The 19,190-nt window shown below is 42.4% G+C and overlaps 1 protein-coding gene across 1 annotated transcript in view; it reads left to right on the forward strand.

Annotated features, from left to right (window-relative positions):
* Positions 1 to 13,902, forward strand: part of VWDE (von Willebrand factor D and EGF domains) — a 43,501-nt gene extending 29,599 nt beyond the window's left edge. Inside the window, exons 19-31 of the mRNA XM_054818306.1 lie at positions 492 to 629; positions 1,231 to 1,293; positions 2,837 to 3,517; positions 6,498 to 6,593; positions 6,678 to 6,773; positions 7,267 to 7,362; positions 8,663 to 8,758; positions 9,088 to 9,183; positions 9,667 to 9,762; positions 9,862 to 9,957; positions 11,242 to 11,337; positions 11,883 to 11,986; positions 13,531 to 13,902. Of these exons, the coding sequence (XP_054674281.1) occupies positions 492 to 629; positions 1,231 to 1,293; positions 2,837 to 3,517; positions 6,498 to 6,593; positions 6,678 to 6,773; positions 7,267 to 7,362; positions 8,663 to 8,758; positions 9,088 to 9,183; positions 9,667 to 9,762; positions 9,862 to 9,957; positions 11,242 to 11,337; positions 11,883 to 11,986; positions 13,531 to 13,551 (1,775 nt within the window). The 3' untranslated portion in view covers positions 13,552 to 13,902. The remainder of the gene's footprint in view (positions 1 to 491; positions 630 to 1,230; positions 1,294 to 2,836; positions 3,518 to 6,497; positions 6,594 to 6,677; positions 6,774 to 7,266; positions 7,363 to 8,662; positions 8,759 to 9,087; positions 9,184 to 9,666; positions 9,763 to 9,861; positions 9,958 to 11,241; positions 11,338 to 11,882; positions 11,987 to 13,530) is intronic.
* Positions 13,903 to 19,190: the final 5,288 nt, after the last annotated feature.

Raw genomic sequence — 19,190 nt, forward strand, 5'->3', positions numbered from 1 at the left:
TTTTATGTCTACTTTTTTTTTAATTTTTGACTGTAAATAGTTTACTGTTAGAGTGTGAAGAAATTTTATGGTCTTGTGATAAAGTTTTATTACTTCAAGATTTTTCTTGCATGAATACAATGGTGGTTTATATTACGAGAGCAAATTTCCATTGTTTTCCTCCTCAGAGGTAAACTCAGCAACATGGTGAAACATAGGAATGATGAGTTTGGTTACAGTGTGATTCCTCCTATGCCTGCAGATAAACATATAGTCCCTACAGCCCATCTTCTCCATATTCCACAATAAGCAATATACTTGATATAATGTGAACAGCAAAGCTAGTCAGCTGTACTTATTAGATGTACTGAAATACTTCATTGCACTTGATAGATGCCCTTTTTGTATTTAACCACCTGCATACGTTCTACTTTTATCTTTTATAAACACACTGTCAAAGTCTAGTGACGTGATAGTATAACAAAAAAAAAAAAATCTGTATTCCAATGCAGGTAAAAATTGTCAAGATGACGTAGATGAATGTGTGTCCACTCCTTGCTTCCCTGGAGTATTTTGCTTCAATACTTTTGGTTCTTACTATTGTGGTCCATGCCCAAATAATCTGCAAGGAGATGGGAAGTCATGTTACGGTAAAATTATTTGGTTTTTCAGAAGAATGCTATTATCCTATTGTCATTCAGATAAAATATCTTTGGTTGTGCTTCGTGTTTCTAACAGTAACTTAAACTCTTTTCAGTAGTCAGCAAAACAGGACTGTGTTTCTGACTGTTGATGGCTGGGACAGAATCTCGGTGACAATGTCAGACTGCACTGGGTCATATAGTTGTAAAACAGTTTTTCAGGTGACTAGAAAAAATAGATACAAAATACCCCAATTCTTTTATATCAGAGTAGAATACAGCAAAATGTATTTTTTCTGCATTATTTTCATAATACAAGCAATTATTGACAAAATATTTTTTCTGTTGGATTGCTTAACATAGAACTATTTACCCAAATCAAGGCACTTGTCAGATAAGATGCCCAAACATTTATTTACAATGCAATTACTGAATAACTCGTATCTTTAAAATACTCTATTGAAAACTTAAGAAACATTTTTTACTCTTTATTTGCTTTCTGAATTTTGAGTTACTATTTTTATGTACTAAAACTTTAGCTCTGTTTGTAATTTATTTGCAGCTGAAACAAAAGTAACTACTAATATGCCTTCACATCTTTTGTTTTTAGAAAGCTCTGAAGACACTAATGTTGAAAGAAGGGATTCCACAGGAGAAGTTGGAGGGAATAAAGGTGATTTTTTCATGAAGAAAATTGAATTTCTGATTCACATACTGATAAAAATATAGCTGGCAAATAAAGGTCCTAGTCAGTTTTATGTTATTCACTTTAATTTTTCAGTTTGGCTTAATTTAATTCAGTACTGGGGTTGTATTCTGATCTGAAAAACTGAGACTGAAATGTCAATATAAACAAATCCCTTAGGTCAGTCAAGTCATTTTATTGACAGCGTGATGTATGACATTCTTACTGTTGCCTTTTGGTTTCGTGACTAACCACTGACATAAAATAGGTAACATGGGGATAGGGACATCTGTTATATGAGATAAGCACAAGTTTATGGCATTATGTTGAATGCCATTTTCCTACTTTAACTCAAAGGAAAGGTGAAGGATATGGCAGGTGAGTGCCTTAATTCCAAAACTGCGTAAATGCTGTTGCTGGCATTTCCAGCTCTGTGCCTGCTGGGGCTTGCTTTGCAGGAAATTCTCATGTGTCTTTTCCCTTTATCTCCAAGTTGTTAGTGGGGGAGGAGGAAAACTCTCTCACTCCACTGCCTGTGCTGGATAATTCTTCATCGGCTGCAAATGGTTTGCTTTTCAGCGGTGGGAGAAAGCACTCTGTAATAAGATTCAGTAAAGTTTAACCCTTTGTAGATCACTTTCTAGTACCGTTCTAAATGAGATTAGGGACAGAGCTTGAGTTAGGTTGGATAATCTCCTCCAGTTTCATTCCTCTTCTGCCCCATAATGCTAAGACCCCCTATACAGCATTCTGCCATTCTGGGATTACAGCACACCCACAACCCACCAGACCATCTGCTTTTCCTGGGCAGAATATCAAGAACTTTTCGTGCACTTTGCACTCCTTTCAAGGAGGAGGCTGAGTCAGTCTCTGTTGTTTATAAAAACACATGAAACATCCTACTAATAAAACCCATGCAGAAGCTTTAAGAAAGTTGATAAAAAAGTTTGGAGAGTAAAACATGGTAATACTTTTGCCACAGGGTACTGGATTATTCACCTAAAATATTGTCCATGGTATATCAGTAAGTATAAGCATGTACATACTTCTGATTAAATACCTGCCTCTAGACTCTAGGTGTATTACTAGCACTTAGATACACCAGTGAACCATAAGCAGTATCTTTTCTTTAAACTCTGTTTTAGTTATCTAGTTGGAAGCAGTATATGGAGCTGGTAATTTGCTCTCTGGCAGTAAAGCTGTTTATTGACCAAGTATGGGAAAATCTCTTCTCTGCTGTTTGCCTCATATATATGGTTCTTTCTCCTTATCTTCCAGCCATGAAATGGCCATGGTGAGGAAGGATGTAGCCAGAATACCTTGATCTTCTCCAGTTCTGCCAGTTAGGAGTTAGGTTCTACTGCATACATTCTGATGTACTGCACATAGAGAGACTTCCTGAAGCACAGAATGAATGAATGGGCTGTACGTTTTTCTGTTCAGAAGACAGTCCCCACCCTCAGAAAGAAAAAAAAAATAATCTCTTAATATTCCTGTACTTTTTCCCCCCTTTCTTTTTAACATGCTGTAGGTTTTCAACAATCATCCTTTGAGAAGGTTTTAAGCAGCTCAAGCTATATTCCCAGTTCTACAGATGTCCCCGAGAGATTTATTTCTACAGAAATGGTCAGTAGCAGCACTCCACCAGCATCCACAGTAAGAACAATCGCTGCTTGGAAGTCACTTAATTCTCAGAGAAGTGCTTCTGTACAACCTGCTATTACTGGAAACATTGCTCGTGCTCTCAGCACCATCAGCGGTCACCTTGCTAACATGGAAGAGAGTTCTTCAGTGTATGCTGTGATGACTGCATCTTCAGGGTCCCATGGTGTATCACCTGGGAAGAAAACAAGGGCACAAGTTGAGGCCTACAGCTACTTTGAGACCAGCAGGAAGACTTCTCCTAGCAGCAGAACAAATATAAGCAAAGGGCTTCCTTTGCCAAGCAAAGTATTCAAAGGTGGAAATGCTCACAGAGTTCAGCACCTATTAGCCAAGCATAAAGCAAGTTCTTTACCTTTTGTCCTTGTTGAAGTCACTGTCCCACCAAAAATGTTTCCTGAAGAACTGAGTGAAATAGTGATTCCTAAAGCAGTAACCTGTGCTGATTTACCCTGTTTTCCTGGTGTACCTTGCGAGCCAAGTCAGGATGGAAGTATCAAGTGCGGTCGTTGTCCTTATGGTTATTATGGAGATGGCTTCACTTGCAGAGGTATTACAAATAACTTCACTAAATGCTTTGCAGAAAAGAATCTCGTGACTTTGTTATAACTTGAAAGTGCATTGTTACTGTGTGATCATTGAAACGCACAGAGTATTGAATTTTCTCATTTCCATTATTAATATTGGCATAGCCTACAGGCTTTTAGTATGGATGCACTTAAAAATAATTTTCTGATGTGCCTCAGGCTCCCCAATTATGGGCAGGGACCTAATGGATTCTGTGTGATCTGTTCATTATGTTAGGCAAGACACAGTTGTGCTGAAATGCAATTTTCATTTTCATAGAATCATAGAATGGTTTGGGTTGGAAGGGGCCTTAAAGATCATCTAGTTCCAACCCCCCTGCTGCAGGCAGGGACACCCTCCACTAGACCATGTTGGCCAAAGCCCCACCCAACCTGGTCTTGAACACTTTCAGGGATGGGGCCTCCACAACCTCTCTGGGCAACCTGTTCCAGTATCTCACCACTCTAACAGTAAAGAATTTCTTTCTAACACCTAATCTAAATCAACCCTCCTTCAGCTTAAACCCATTACCCCTTGTCCTGTCACTACACTCCCTGATAAACAGTCCCTCACCATCTTTCCTGTAGGCCCCTTCAAGTACTGGTAAGCCGCAATTAGATCTCCCCGGAGCCGCCTTTTCTCCAGGCTGAACAATCCCAACTCTCTCAGTGTGTCCTCACAGGAGAGGTGCTCCAGCCCTCTGATCAGCTTCACGGCCCTCCTCTGGACTCTCTCCAACAGCTCAATGTCTCTCCTGTACTGGGGCCCCAGAGCTGGACGCAGTACTCTAGGTGGGGTCTCACAAGAGCGGAGTAGAGGGGCAGGATCACCTCCCTCGACCTGGTGATCACACCTCTTTTGATGCAGCCCAGGACACAGTTGGCTTTCTGGGCTGCAAGCGCACATTGCCGGCTCATGTTGAGCTTCTCATCAATCAGTACCCCCAAGTGCTTCTCCTCAGGGCTGCTTTCAATCCATTCCCCATGCAGCCTGTAGGTGTGCTTGGGATTGCTCTGACCCATGTGTAGGACCTTGCACTTGGCCTTGTTGAACTTCATGTGGTTCGCACGGGCCCACCTCTCCAGCCTGTCAAGGTCCCTCTGGATGGCATCCCTTCCCTCCAGCGTGTCGACCACACCACGCAGCTTGGTGTCGTCGGCAAACTTGCTGAGGGTGCACTCGATCCCACTGTCCATGTCGCCGACAAAGATGTTGAACAGTGTCGGTCCCAGTACCGACCCCTGAGGAACGCCACTCATCACTGTTCTCCACTTGGACATTGAGCCACTGACCACAACTCTTTGAGCGCGACCATCCAGCCAATTCCTTATCCACCGAGTGGTCCATCCATCAAATCCATGTCTCTCCAATTTAGAGACAAGGATGTCGTGCGGGACAGTGTCAGATGCCTTGCACAAGTCCAGGTAGATGATGTTAGTTGCCCTTCCCTTATCCACCAACACTGTAACCCCATTATAGAAGGCCACCAAATTTCTCAGGCATGATTTGCCCCTAGTGAAGCCATGTTGGCTGTCACCAATCACCTCCTTATTTTCCAGGTACCTGAGCATAGTCTCCAGGAGGATCTGCTCCATAATCTTGCTAGGAAGGGAGGTGAGACTGACCAGCCCGTAGTTCCCTGGGTCTTCCTTTTTTCCCTTCTTAAAAATGGGGGTTAAGTTTCCCCTTTTCCAGTCGGCGGGAACTTTGCCGGACTGCCAGGACTTCTCAAATATGATGGGGAGTGGCCTAGCCACTTCATCCGCCAGTTCCCTCAAGACCTGCAGATGCATCTCATCAGGTCCCATGGACTTGTGCACCTTCAGGTTCCTTAGATATTCTCGAACCTGATCTTCTCCTGCAGTGGGTGGTTCTACATTTTCCCAGTCCCTGCCTTCTGTGGCATGGGCAGTGTGGCTCAAGCACTTGCCAGTGAAGACTGAGGCAAACAAGTCGTTGAGTACCTCAGCCTTCTCCGTATCCTGGGTAACCAGGTCACCCGTTTCATTCCGGAGGGGACCCACATTTTCCCTCGTCCTCCTTTTCTCACTAACATACCTACAGAAGCTTATCTTGTTGTCCTTAACATCCCTGGCCAGACTAATTTCTATCAGGGCTTTGGCTTTCCTAGCCTGGTCCCTGGCTGCTCAGACAGTTTCTCTGTATTCCTTCCAGGCTACCTGCCCTTGCTTCCACCCTCTGTAGGCTTCCTTTTTTTGTTTGACTTTGTCCAGGAGCTGCTTGTTCATCCATGGGGGCCTCTTGGTGTTTTTGCTTGACTTCCTCTTTGTTTGGATGCTTCACTCCTGAGCTTGGAGGAGGTGACCCTTGAATATTAGCCAGCTGTCCTGGGTCCCTCTTCCTTCCAGGGCTTTGTCACATGGTATTCTACCAAGCAGATCCCTGAAGAGGTCAAAGTCTGCTCTGCTGAAGTCCAGGGTATTGAGCTTGCTGTGTGCCCTCCTCACTGCCCTGAGGATCTTGAGCTCCACCATTTCATGGTCACTGCAGCCAAGGCTGCCCTTGAGCTTGACATCCCCTACCAGGCCCTCCTTATTGGTGAGAATAAGGTCCAGCATGGCACCTCTCCTTGTGGGCTCCTTTGTCACTTAGAGCAGGAAGTTGTCATCGACACATTCCAGGAACTTGCTGGATTTCTTGTGCTCTGCTGCATTGTCCCTCCAACAGATGTCAGGGTGGTTGAAGGCCCCCATAAGGACCAGGGTTTGTGAACATGAGGCTGCTGCTATCTGCCTATAGAGGGCTTCATCTGCTCAGTCCCCCTGGTCAGGTGGCCTGTAGCAGACCCCCGCTATGATGTCCCCTGCCCCAGCCCTCCCTTTAATCCTGACCCGTAGGCTCTCGGTCGGCTCCTCATCCATCCCCAGGTGGAGCTCCATGCACCTGGAGCATTATTCCTTTCTCTAATTATTCCTTTCTTTGTTTTCTTCATTGCCTTTCAGCAAGATGTAGACAAATGTGTGGCAACAATATGGAGTGTGTGGCACCCAATATTTGCAAATGCAAGCCTGGTTATGCTGGTTATAATTGTCAGACCGGTGAGTATGGCACTTTGATTTAGCCTGTGCTAACTCATAACCACAAATTAATGATTTGAAGGTCACTGTTGATTTTCTGCACAGCTGTATGCAGACCTGATTGCAAAAACCATGGGAAGTGCATTAAGCCCAATGTCTGTGAATGTCTACCAGGATACAGTGGCTCCACTTGTGAGGAAGGTAAATAGAATATTTTTTGCTTTTGAATCCATAAATACCCAAAGGATGATGTAAATAATTTCCATCATTGCTCATTCTGACAGCAAAGAGGTGAGTTCATTTTCCTTTAACAGAACTCTGAGTAACATATACTGTAAATGTTGCTTTAATAGCCTATTCCTAAATGTAGCTTTCACAATAAGTAGAGGTGTTCATGAGTGAATGTAGATGCCTCTAAGCTAAACACTCCCAAAGAGTGGGAAGTCCTGTCTGGAAATTGTCTCAGATTTCTTTTCTTCAGAGTGACCACCACTGTTGGGACTCTGTGTACTCTGTTGGAATTAAGTTGTTCTTGTTACTAATTCTTGTCAAAAGGTATTGCATACATCTCCTTATTTTATTTCCAGTTCTTTGCTCACTGTCAATTATTAACATTTCCCTTTTTCTAAAGCATAACCAATCTATGCATCTTTTTAGAGGTGGTTTCTTGAACAACATAATTCTTTATCTGCAGCACATTGTAAACCACCCTGTCAAAATGGAGGCACATGCTTGGCCAGAAATCTCTGCACCTGCCCGTATGGTTTTGTGGGACCAAGATGTGATACAAGTAAGCAAAAAAGCATAAGGGAAGAATACAGAACATTCCTCCTGTTCTTCAGGAGCAAGAAAGCAAATTATGGTTTAAATTTTTGATGCACTCTGTCTAATGCTAGCAAATGACATAATACCTGTGCCTCTTGGATGGCTCACATACTTGGGCTTTTCGAACATTATTTAGATAGTATTTGTACGTAACTTTGAAAACATACTATAAAAATCGTAAATAGTTCATTATTTGTTATTATGATTCACAAATGTGGAAATGTTGAGTGCGTTGTGCACATGATACTACCTTCAGAATGTACACAGATGTTTTATATGTCCTTATAGCCTTTTAACTTCTATCATCTTAAATTGATTAGACATTGGGGTACATTCAGAAGTTGGTATCAGTGACTGGCGAGTCAGAAAAACTGGGATACAGGAAAACTGAATTCAGAATCAATTGTTTGTTTGTTTGTTTTTTAACCTGGCATGAAAATTGGAAAATTTTCTGTGATCATAGCTGAAAAATTTAAATTAGTTAGACTCATGTAAATTGTTTTTTACGTATCAAATTCTACATGCTGCAATTTGGCAACTCCAAATTTTGGGTAGATTTCATACCGGTAATTTTTATCATTCAGAGAGTCCAAATTTAGACATGCTGTTTATATGTCATTCACCTGAGTGTGCCACTGCATTATTGACCCTGCACGGAGGAAGTCCTTTGTTCATCTCCTCCTCAAATTCCAGGACTCTTCATTCTCAGTTTTTCTTGTTCTAGTTTCAATTGTGACACAAAAAAAATGCAGCTCTTTGTTAAGCAATACTGAAGAGAATGAGATGTTGTCCTGAAGGAGTGATTCATGGTTTTCCACAGCCATGAGATTTTCGTGTCTTTGCTTGTTAGTCTCACGTCACTCTATGCATGGAGCTGCACTTGCTGAAGTGATAGAAAACACTTGAGTGAACTTTCATGGAGTTCATCAAATCCCTCACGTAACATGGTCCATTTGTCTCTTAGTATTGAATTTCCCGGGTTATTTTAGAATTTATTTGAAATTTTCTAGATTTTTAACACTAAATATAACCAGACCGTGGATAATTACATGAAAAGATATTTTATTTACCTTTACAGTCTGGTGCTAGCTTTTTCTGGCTTTGAGACTGGATTAATCTATTCAGCAATTCCTCTTCAGCTAGTGGAATTGTATGTTATTTCCAGTGTTAATATTTGGGAAAGAACTGAAAAATGAATCGAGCATAATTTGTGACTTCTTTCTCTCCTCTCTCCTTTGTTTTTTGCCCAACTTCTTGGATGGTAGTGGTTTGCAACAGACACTGTGAAAATGGTGGTGAATGTCTTACTCCAGACATCTGCCAGTGTAAACCTGGGTGGTACGGACCTACATGCAGTACAGGTAACACTCCTGCAGCTTCCATGTTCCTGGGAGACTGTCTGAAGGACCTCCCATAGTTTGAAATTTGGAACCGCATGGCTCAGAGAGGAGCGATGGGCAGCTGCTTACTGCCGCAGAGCCCCCACGCTCCCTCTTGTTTTCTACGTTAGTTCTGCTGCCGGTGGCACCTCTAGAAAGTCTAATACTGATCCTAAAACTTTGGGTAAAGATTTTATGTGTTGCCTGCAGTTATCTTAGTGCTTGATTCCTGTCCTTGCAACAGAAGCACATATTGTATAGACTTTTTCTGGATGTCGTGCTTCCCACTCTTCCTGCCCCTGTTTCTGCAGCGGTGTGTGATCCTGTGTGTCTCAATGGTGGTTCCTGTATTAAGCCAGATGTTTGCCTCTGTCCACATGGATTCTTTGGTGCCCAGTGTCAGAATGGTAATTTTTTTTTTTTTCTTTTTCCCCCATTATGAGGAGATCTGTGAGAAAACATTATCTTAAGACACAAAATTCACAATCAAGTCATGTACCTGAGAAATGGTGCAAAACAGAGATTACATTATGTTTTAGATTTTATGGCCAATTCAGTGAATGTCCAAGGAGAAGGGAGACTCAACATTTGCCTTGTCTTCCACTCAACTTTTGAGCAGTGTTCAACCAGTTCCATTGTATATTATGTAGTCTGGTTATTCACGTAGGCATACAGTTGCCAACCTTGACCCCTTTTTATCTGATTTTGTCTTTACTATTGATGTATGCACCAATCCACGTTAATATGATTTTTATGAGACAGGCCTGATAGTGCTGTATGCCTATATAAGCTGTCAGAATTTTAGTGTTGCATTCTTGTTTCCTAGAAATATATCACTAAGTCAAACAAAATGCAAACTACAGCCTTTTCCTCCTGTTTATATCTTTTAGCTGTCTGCAGCCCACCTTGTAAGAATGGTGGTCATTGCATGAGAAACAATGTCTGTACTTGTCCTGATGGGTACACAGGCAGAAGATGTGAAAAAAGTAAGGAACTGTCAAAATCCTTCCAGGATCCAAAAGTAACCAATAAATTATTCTGTAATCAGTTAAATGTATTAAACAGCAGATGGTTTTGATTTTAAGGTGTCTGTGAGCCAAGGTGCATGAACGGAGGAAGGTGCGTAGGGCCAAACATTTGCTCTTGTCCTTCAGGATGGAGAGGAAAAAGATGTAACACTCGTAAGTATCTTGCAGTTAACAGAAGACCCATACCTTAAAAGTAATATATGATTAAAGGACAACTCTGTCCATACAAGTACTATGAAGATATTGCCAAAGAACTCAAGAATATACGCACATTGAAAAAATAATTGTCTATAATTTGGCAGCAAAATTTAGGATGGAGGACAAATACCATGCAGTTCTTAGGCTAAATCATGAGATCAAAATTATATTTTAAATTGTTGTGTAGCAAATAATATTTGTTTCTTTCTTAATTCTTGTCTATATAAGAAACATCTGTATTTCTGCAGAGCTGAGTCAATGAAGTGAAAGAATTTCAATTTGTGCTGTAGGACATAAAAGCAGATATGATAGAAAAAGAAGTACAGTGAAAGACTGGAAAACTGCAGAAAAAGAGTGGGAAATGATTGGGATAGAAGAGGCAGCGGGCACAAGCTCTTTAGGAAAGGTGGACATAGGACTGTGATGGTAGCACAGCTGTGGGTCACATTGTGTCTTAATGAAGATATTGATGGTGCATAAATAAAATGTGGCAGTGTGGATAGAAGCACAGTCTGCATGAAAATCAGCATGAGGGTGGGTGGTAGAAATCCATTAGATAAAGTGTCAGTGTCTACCATAGTACCCACCCGAGGCTCAGATATCGATATGGCCAATGAGCTCTCTAATGGCATGGAGGAAAAACAATTTTCCCTGGGTTACTTTCTGTAATTATTGGCAAGTTGTATTGAAAAGAATATTACCCATATTGACAGGGGTGAGATATTCTTGGACACTGTCTAAGAGAGATTCGATTATCAACTAGTCAGTTAACAAATGAGAAATAATAGTGGTTTAGATTATGGCTTAATAAGCAGGGATGAATGTGTAGAAAAATAGGTAGTAGAAAATAACTTTGGATCAAATTTTCATGAGTTGATTCACTGTGTGTTAAATTGCACAATAGACAAAAGGTTTCTCACTAAGGTGTGGATTTTAGAAAGGTAAATCTGGAAAAACCAAAGCTATTTATCAGTGCTGACTTAATTCAGTATTTCAGGCTTTTGTAGCAATCTGTGATGCATCAGAACATCTCAATGTGTGCTTTAGCTGTAGGGGCTTTTTGTTTCTAGTTGACTGTCTTCTTTAGTATCCTGTTGATCTTAGATGGATTTTCAGTGAAGATGATGTGACTCTTGTGTAGGGAAAGCACTCAGCCTCTCCTGGACATCCTGAAATGTAAATAATAAGTAAAAGTAATCATTTGGGATATAACAAAACTTTGTGATGATGTCTGTGCAGCAATCTGTCTTCAAGAATGTAAGAACGGTGGGGAGTGTATTGGACCCAGTACGTGTCATTGTCCTCCACAGTGGGAAGGAATCCAGTGTCAAACACGTAAGAATGATGTGACATGAAACCTCTTGCCTGAGCACAATTAAGAATGGTTCAGCAGTACATAGTGCCTACAAGTCCTACACCGTGGTTGTATTTTAACCCAAATCTGTCTCGAAGGCAGGATAAAGAGCAGAGATTCCTCTGCCTGTTCTGAATCCCTCCAGAATATGACAGTAGTCTGGGACCACGGCAGTACCCAGCGGCTTGCTCTAACCCTGTACGCTGCTGCAACAGCCCTGAGGCCGTTGTAATAGCTTGAAATAGGATGCGTTAAAAACCACCTTACTCATGTCCCTACCTCAGTTTCATTCATGCCTTCAGCATGTTCCCATATTAAATCTGCATCAAAGCATAAGGGGGATGAGATAGACATACAAGCATCGTTGGCTCCACATGACTGTGAAGGGGGTAGTTCCCTGTGAAAATACCTACCAAGTTCTCAGCTCCTGTAAGTAGGCAGACTAAGTATGTAGAGATAGCAGTCGCTTTTCCTTCACCAACTTGTTTTCCTGAATAAAGCCACCTATGTACCTCTCTTATTTTAGCTGTGTGCAACCAGAAGTGTCTGTTTGGAGGCAAGTGTGTATTGCCTAACGTATGCTCTTGTCGTCCTGGTTATACTGGAGTCCTCTGTGGGAAGAAAATTCAGGTAATTGTAGGGTCAAGACACCATCACAGATACAACAATTTGGGAGTCATTATCTAGTCCACCCTTGTCTAATGAAGCAGCATGAAATACACCAAATGTCTTTGTCTAATTTCTTCCTTTCAGTCTCCAGTGAGGGAAAATTCACAAAATTCCTAAGAGCTATTCCAGTAATTTATAGGCTCTAATACTTACAAAATTGTTCTCAACACCTAAAGTAAATTTCCTTTGTGTCAAATTAAGCTGATTATCTCTTGTCATTCTCTTAAGTGGCTGCAGCAGGAATTGGTAACAATCCTCTTCATAACAACCGCTATTCTCTTTTCCAGCATCTGGCCCCATTTTAGGGAAGAGTATCCCACTGCTGACTGACTTTGCTTGCATCAGGTCAAGCTCTGATCTTTTTCAACTAACTACAGTGTTACTCAGTTCATTCCTGTTTTATACAAACGTTCCTTATCCCGCAGTGTAACTTTGAGAATAGCTTTACTTTTTTGCATTTTAGTGAATGATGACCATTTCTCCGTTTTGTCACATAATCTTCTGTTGTTTTCCTTTCCTTGAGTGCTGAGAGTCATTCACTGAAGTAATTTAATTGAACATTTCATTACAACCACCTTTTTTTGTGACATCTGAAGTAGAAAGCATTCTACTCTTCTCGCATGACCTGTGATGTTTCTCTTCTTTTAATTTCAACATATTTAGACGCTTTTCTGGTGCCAGCAGAATTCACTTGGTGGAGTTGGGACACAGCCTAGCTGTTTCATCACTGCACACTGCTGCTGTTCCTTTACATTCATCTTTAACTGCCACTGTTCGCACTTGTACAGGGTTTTCTTTTAAAAACAATTTAGTTCTTTGGTCTCCTGATGCAGCCAAGCTAGCATATTCTGTCCTTCCCATCTTTCCTTACTTTTTAGTACTTTGCCACGTTATGTCTTTTAATGTAAAACCTATCATGTGACTGCTAGATGAATAGGCATTTTTAGTGAGAAATGGGTAAAAACCAGGGAATACAGCAATAGTTGAACTTTCATCCAGCCTCAGTTTCTCCCAGTTGAAACTACTGGGAGTTCAGATCCTTTTTCTACTTCATCAAGTCCAATATACAATGCCAATACCATTTGTGGTCAGACAGCTCCATAGAGATGGGGCAAATACATTTAAGAAATTAAAGCAGTTAAGTGCTCAAACACATTTTGAGAATATAAAACTTCACATTCTATAAAGATAAGACTATCATGTTTGCAGTATGGATTTCCAAAATGTGACCTAAAAAGAGAAATAATTTTTATTTAAATATTTACATAAATATATCCTGCAAAGCATTAGTATATTTTTAATCTAGAAAATACATTGCTGATCAGTCAGACAGTGCTGTATCATACACTGACCAAAATGGCACATTTTCTTAAAGAGATAAACAAGCTATATGCACAAATTTAACATCATGTTGTTTTTCTGCATATCAGGAAAGCAAGGATTCATTAAAATTGGTTTTAATGGGCTGTGTCATTAAAGTCTATTTATTTATTCTTCTCTCCAAGGTACAAAGGCATCATGGTTGAAGAAAAGAAGTGTATCAATTAAATTGCAATGCTGCATGGATGTATGAGACTTGAAAATAGCAAGAGGGTTGAAGGCAATTACAGAGTTTATTTAAATGAAAGGAATATCCAGAAGCATTATTTTAGAAGATTCATATTGCAGCTATGAATTTTGGCGAGCTTCAATACAACAACCTTGTAGTCATTAAAACATATCTATATTTCTATAATTTTTTGCTACCTCATGCACAAACCCCACAGCCTCTTCACTGGCTTCACAGGCTTGATGAATGATGCAAACCCAAAATTCTGCAGTTTGTTGGTACGGTCAACTGGATGATGAGACTTCCTTTGTGGGAACAAGATCATACTGGGTGCTGAGTGTCTGTGTTGGGTTTGCGTGGCAAGGTTTTGGTAGCGGGGGGGCTACAGGGGTGGCTTCTGTGAGAAGCTGCTAGAAGCTCCCCCTGTGTCTGATAGAGCCAATGCCAGCCGGCTCCAAGATGGGCCCGCCGCTGGCCAAGGCCAAGCCAATCAGCGCCTCTGTGATAACATATTTAAGAAGGGGAAAAACACTTAGAGAGAGAGAGCTTTTGCAGCCGGAGAGAGGAGTGAGAAGATGTAAGAAACTCTGCAGACACCAAGGTCAGTGCAGATGGAGGGGGAGGAGGAGCTCCAGGCGCCGGAGCAGAGATCCCCCTGCAGCCCGTGGTGAAGGCCATGGTGAAGCAGGCTGTCCCCCTGCAGCCCATGGAGGAAGGATGAGGGGGTGTAGCGATTCCACCTGCAGCCCGTGGAGGACCCCACGCCGGAGCAGGTGGAGGCACCTGAAGGAGGCTGCGGCCCGTGGGAAGCCCACGCTGGAGCAAGTTCCAGGCCGGACCGGTGGACCCGTGAAGAGGGGAGCCCACGCCAGGGCAGGTTTGCTGGCAGGACTTGTGGCCCCGTGGGGGACCCCACGCTGGAGCAGTTTGCTCCTGAAGGTCTGCACCCCGTGAGAGGGACTCCATGCTGGAGCAGGGGAACGATGAGAGGAGTCCTCCCCCTGAGGATGAAGAAGCGGCAGAAACACCGTGAGATGAACTGACCGTAACCCCCATTCCCCGTCCCCCTGTGCCGCTGAGGGGGGGAAGGTTGAAGCCGGGAGTGAAGTTGAGCCCGGGAAGATGGGAGGGGTGGGGGGAAGTGTTTTAAGAGTTGATTTTATTTTCTCATTCCTCTACTCTGTTTTGCCTAGTAATAAATTAGATGAATTCCCTCTCTAAGTTTGGTCTGTTTTGCTCGTGACGACAATTAGTGAGTGATCTCTCCCTGTCCTTATCTCGACCTGCAAGCATTTCGTTATGCCTTTTCTCCCCTGTTTAGTGAATGAGGGGAGTGAGAGAGCGGCTCTGGTGGGCACCTGGCCCCAGTCAGGCTCAACCCACCACAGTCTTTTTTGGCGCCCAACGTGGGGCACGAGAAAATCGAGATAAGGACAGTAATTGGAAGAGGTAACGAGCAAAACATTGACTGAACGTAGATTGAGAGTGAAATAGCGGTGAAGGGACAAGAGGTGGATTCTGTGTGTATTGTCTACTCTTGTTTAGTGTTGTGATAGTGTTGCTTTGATTCTGGTGGGGGGAATTCTTTTTCCTTGTAGATGTGATTAGTGTGTGTGTAGTTTTTCTGTTGAATGTATGTTTTAATAATTCTTAAATATGTGATTCACAGAGGCGAGGGGTGGAATGTGTTGGGTTTGCGTGGCAAGGTTTTGGTAGCGGGGGGGCTACAGGGGTGGCTTCTGTGAGAAGCTGCTAGAAGCTCCCCCTGTGTCTGATAGAGCCAATGCCAGCCGGCTCCAAGATGGGCCCGCCGCTGGCCAAGGCCAAGCCAATCAGCGCCTCTGTGATAACATATTTAAGAAGGGGAAAAACACTTAGAGAGAGAGAGCTTTTGCAGCCGGAGAGAGGAGTGAGAAGATGTAAGAAACTCTGCAGACACCAAGGTCAGTGCAGATGGAGGGGGAGGAGGAGCTCCAGGCGCCGGAGCAGAGATCCCCCTGCAGCCCGTGGTGAAGGCCATGGTGAAGCAGGCTGTCCCCCTGCAGCCCATGGAGGAAGGATGAGGGGGTGTAGCGATTCCACCTGCAGCCCGTGGAGGACCCCACGCCGGAGCAGGTGGAGGCACCTGAAGGAGGCTGCGGCCCGTGGGAAGCCCACGCTGGAGCAAGTTCCAGGCCGGACCGGTGGACCCGTGAAGAGGGGAGCCCACGCCAGGGCAGGTTTGCTGGCAGGACTTGTGGCCCCGTGGGGGACCCCACGCTGGAGCAGTTTGCTCCTGAAGGTCTGCACCCCGTGAGAGGGACTCCATGCTGGAGCAGGGGAACGATGAGAGGAGTCCTCCCCCTGAGGATGAAGAAGCGGCAGAAACACCGTGAGATGAACTGACCGTAACCCCCACTCCCCGTCCCCCTGTTCCGCTGAGGGGGGGGAAGGTTGAAGCCGGGAGTGAAGTTGAGCCCGGGAAGATGGGAGGGGTGGGGGGAAGTGTTTTAAGAGTTGATTTTATTTTCTCATTCCTCTACTCTGTTTTGCCTAGTAATAAATTAGATGAATTCCCTCTCTAAGTTTGGTCTGTTTTGCTCGTGACAACAATTAGTGAGTGATCTCTCCCTGTCCTTATCTCAACCTGCAAGCATTTCGTTATGCCTTTCTCCCCTGTTTAGTGAATGAGGGGAGTGAGAGAGCGGCTCTGGTGGGCACCTGGCCCCCAGCCAGGCTCAACCCACCACAGTCTCTCTCCGAAAGAAGGCAGCACTTCATCACTTGTGAAGCAGAACTATTTTTTTCTTTGTCTTGCATTTGCGTCAGTCTGTTATAATGACTAGCCAGAAGTCAGGAAGGAAGGAGAACCTAAACCAAGGCCTGGCCACTGCAGCGGTGGCAAGGCCACATGTCTTATTAACAGTCAACTAGAGGCAGAATAATTCTGGTTTATCGATGGCAAGCCTTTGGAGCCAGATACCGACTCTTCTGGTTTGATTTCATTACTGACACTCACAAAGTTGAGTACCCAGCTACCGAATGATTTCTGTGTCTGTAAGACTTTTATGCCACTGTTTTGAGCTGGCATTCAGTAATATGAGGAAATTTGACAATGCTTTTAGCCATGCAGAATCTTAAAATAGGAACTAATAAGAGGAGGAATTTGCAGTACATCGTGCCATCTGTATACATCAAATGAGAAAGTATTTGTAAAGACATCATAGAGGAGTTTTTTCCATTGCCTATTGCTCCAAAGAACTGTTAGCACCTACCAGCTGCCAGATTTTGAACAAAAAATTCTAGTTGTTCTGAAGTTTCCTACAGAAGACCACCATCTTCTTCCCCTAGAGCTGCAAAAGACATTTCAGTTCCTGCTGCAACCAACTGAGCTCTGGCAATAGATACAAATGTCCCTTTAGCTGAGTCATTGAAGTTTACTGGTTTGGTTTGGGTTTTTTTAAACTAAACGTCCTGACTTCCTGTTCTCCTGAGCAATATTCAATTTATATACACTGATTCTGAATGGGAAGAAGATAGAGCTCATTTTGCCATTTACTGCCACGGTGGGATGCCGACTGCCAAATCATAGCTGTTTGTTAGCAGCTCTGTGCCTAGATTTCTCCTCACCTTTTGATAGTCCTCTTAAGTCATTTTGCAAAGCAAGCTGGCATTTTGAGAGCTCACCCTCATTCCAGAATGACACCTGGTGGATTTCCAAGTGCCTGACTGGTGTATTTAAAAATTGTTTTCAATTTCCCACTTGCATTTTAAGTTTCAGTGTTTCCATAGTTTCTTTTAATTGAGCATCTGAGTGGCTGATAGTCTGATCTGCTGGGAGCTGTTGTTGTATTTAAAACCTACTCCACTTGAACTGTTTCCTTTCTCACATCTCATAAAGATCTCTATGAACAAAACCTTACTTGCTGTTGGAACCAGTGCCTCAGGATGGATGATGCTTTGAATACACAAGGTTCTGAAAATGTTTTTAAAATGCAAATACACCAATATTGCACAATCTCATATTGTAATAAACCCCATTCCACATGTCAGTTACAGTGGTGGTGTGCTAAAGAGAGAGATAACATCTGCCAGGACCACCGTTAATAAGTCTTTGGTTAATGAGTTTGTGCAACCCTCCATTCACAAAACTGAATCAATATATATGTGCCTTTCTGCAATTTCAGGCTGAATAAAGGGGTTTTAAAAATAACTTTTAGTGTTTCCTATTTATTTTCAGTGGTTCGAAAGGCAGAAATGATTTCTTTCACATTTTCCAAATGCAAGCTATGCGAACAAAAGCACATCCAGAGTTCTGCTACAGTAGTTAAAAATGCTGAGTGCTGAACTGTGCTATTTTCCAGCAAGGACATGATGCAGAAAAATTGCTAGATCTTACAGTGATGCTTAGCACGTTATATAGAATGCAGGTATCTCCTACTGAATTTTCTTGCATGATTTCTTTAAATAGTAACCAGTGTTGGAAGGTACCTATGTACATCATCCATTTATTATCTGGTTGTACTAAAGTTGCTCTGCAGGCCAGCAGAAATTTTCCCAAGTGCAGATTGACTTTTGCCCGTAATCTTGAAAAGATCTTTAAAATGCAGAATAATGAACGTTTTCTGAAGGAAGGGCTCGTATCACATACCTTAGCAAGGATGCCATTTCCTACATTTGTATCCATGTTGGCTGTGATTTAAAAACAAAACAAAACTAAAAAAGCAGCCTCATGGGAAAGGGTCTTTCTTTTTACAAAAGTTAATTCTATATTCTCATAGCTGAGAGTAGAAAGTGAGTTACCATTTCCATCTACCAAAAGCAAACGCATGAAGAATTGGCACAAACCCTAAAGTAAATCAGTATAAAAACTGAAGCTACTTGTCAAATTGGCTATATCCACTCCATTACTTGCCCAAATGGGAAAAATCCAGAGTTTAAATTCTGAGTAAAACATAACGCCTGGGTACATACACAAAATGAAACACAGAGGTTAGAAAGTGCTCCCAATGACTAAAGGTGTTTATGCTGCTTCTCTTGTATAAAGGCATTGCATGGCAAATGTTGGGTCATTTTACTCCCACCCACAGCTCAGTTTAGCTAATAAAGGATATTTCAGAGATAAAGCAAGTAACTCCATGCTTGCTACAACCACTTACATTAGAAGAGGAAAATATAAATGCTAAAATGCGCATGTAAGTACATTAAAGAGAAGAAACACTTCTCACCTTTCCACGCACACTCTAAAAAGACAATATCAAAAAAATGCAACCAGTGCACTGCGCCTACAATTTTTCCAGTTGTTTTTAGTGAAAATCAGAGCATTTGTCTAAGGTGTTACAGTTAGCTCTAATAAATAAGGGAGGTAGCCTGTTCTGTTTCATTTTTCTTGACCTTCGAGCTGCATCCATAACTAGCTTTTCACAGGAAGACATATCTAGCTCCAAAAATTACATGCTGTAACCAGTATGTTCAATCCTCCAGTGAGTGGGAAACAAAGACAAGGAATACCGACAGCTCTTTTAGGAAGTATATGTGGAGCTGTGGAAATAATAATTTGGACCTGGACTGTCATTAGTAATACATTCTGAGACTGTTCTACTTTAACTACTAGAAAATTCACTTTTAAACTCACTT

Source organism: Grus americana, chromosome 2 (assembly GCF_028858705.1).
Source record: "Grus americana isolate bGruAme1 chromosome 2, bGruAme1.mat, whole genome shotgun sequence".
Taxonomy (NCBI): Eukaryota; Metazoa; Chordata; class Aves; order Gruiformes; family Gruidae; genus Grus; species Grus americana.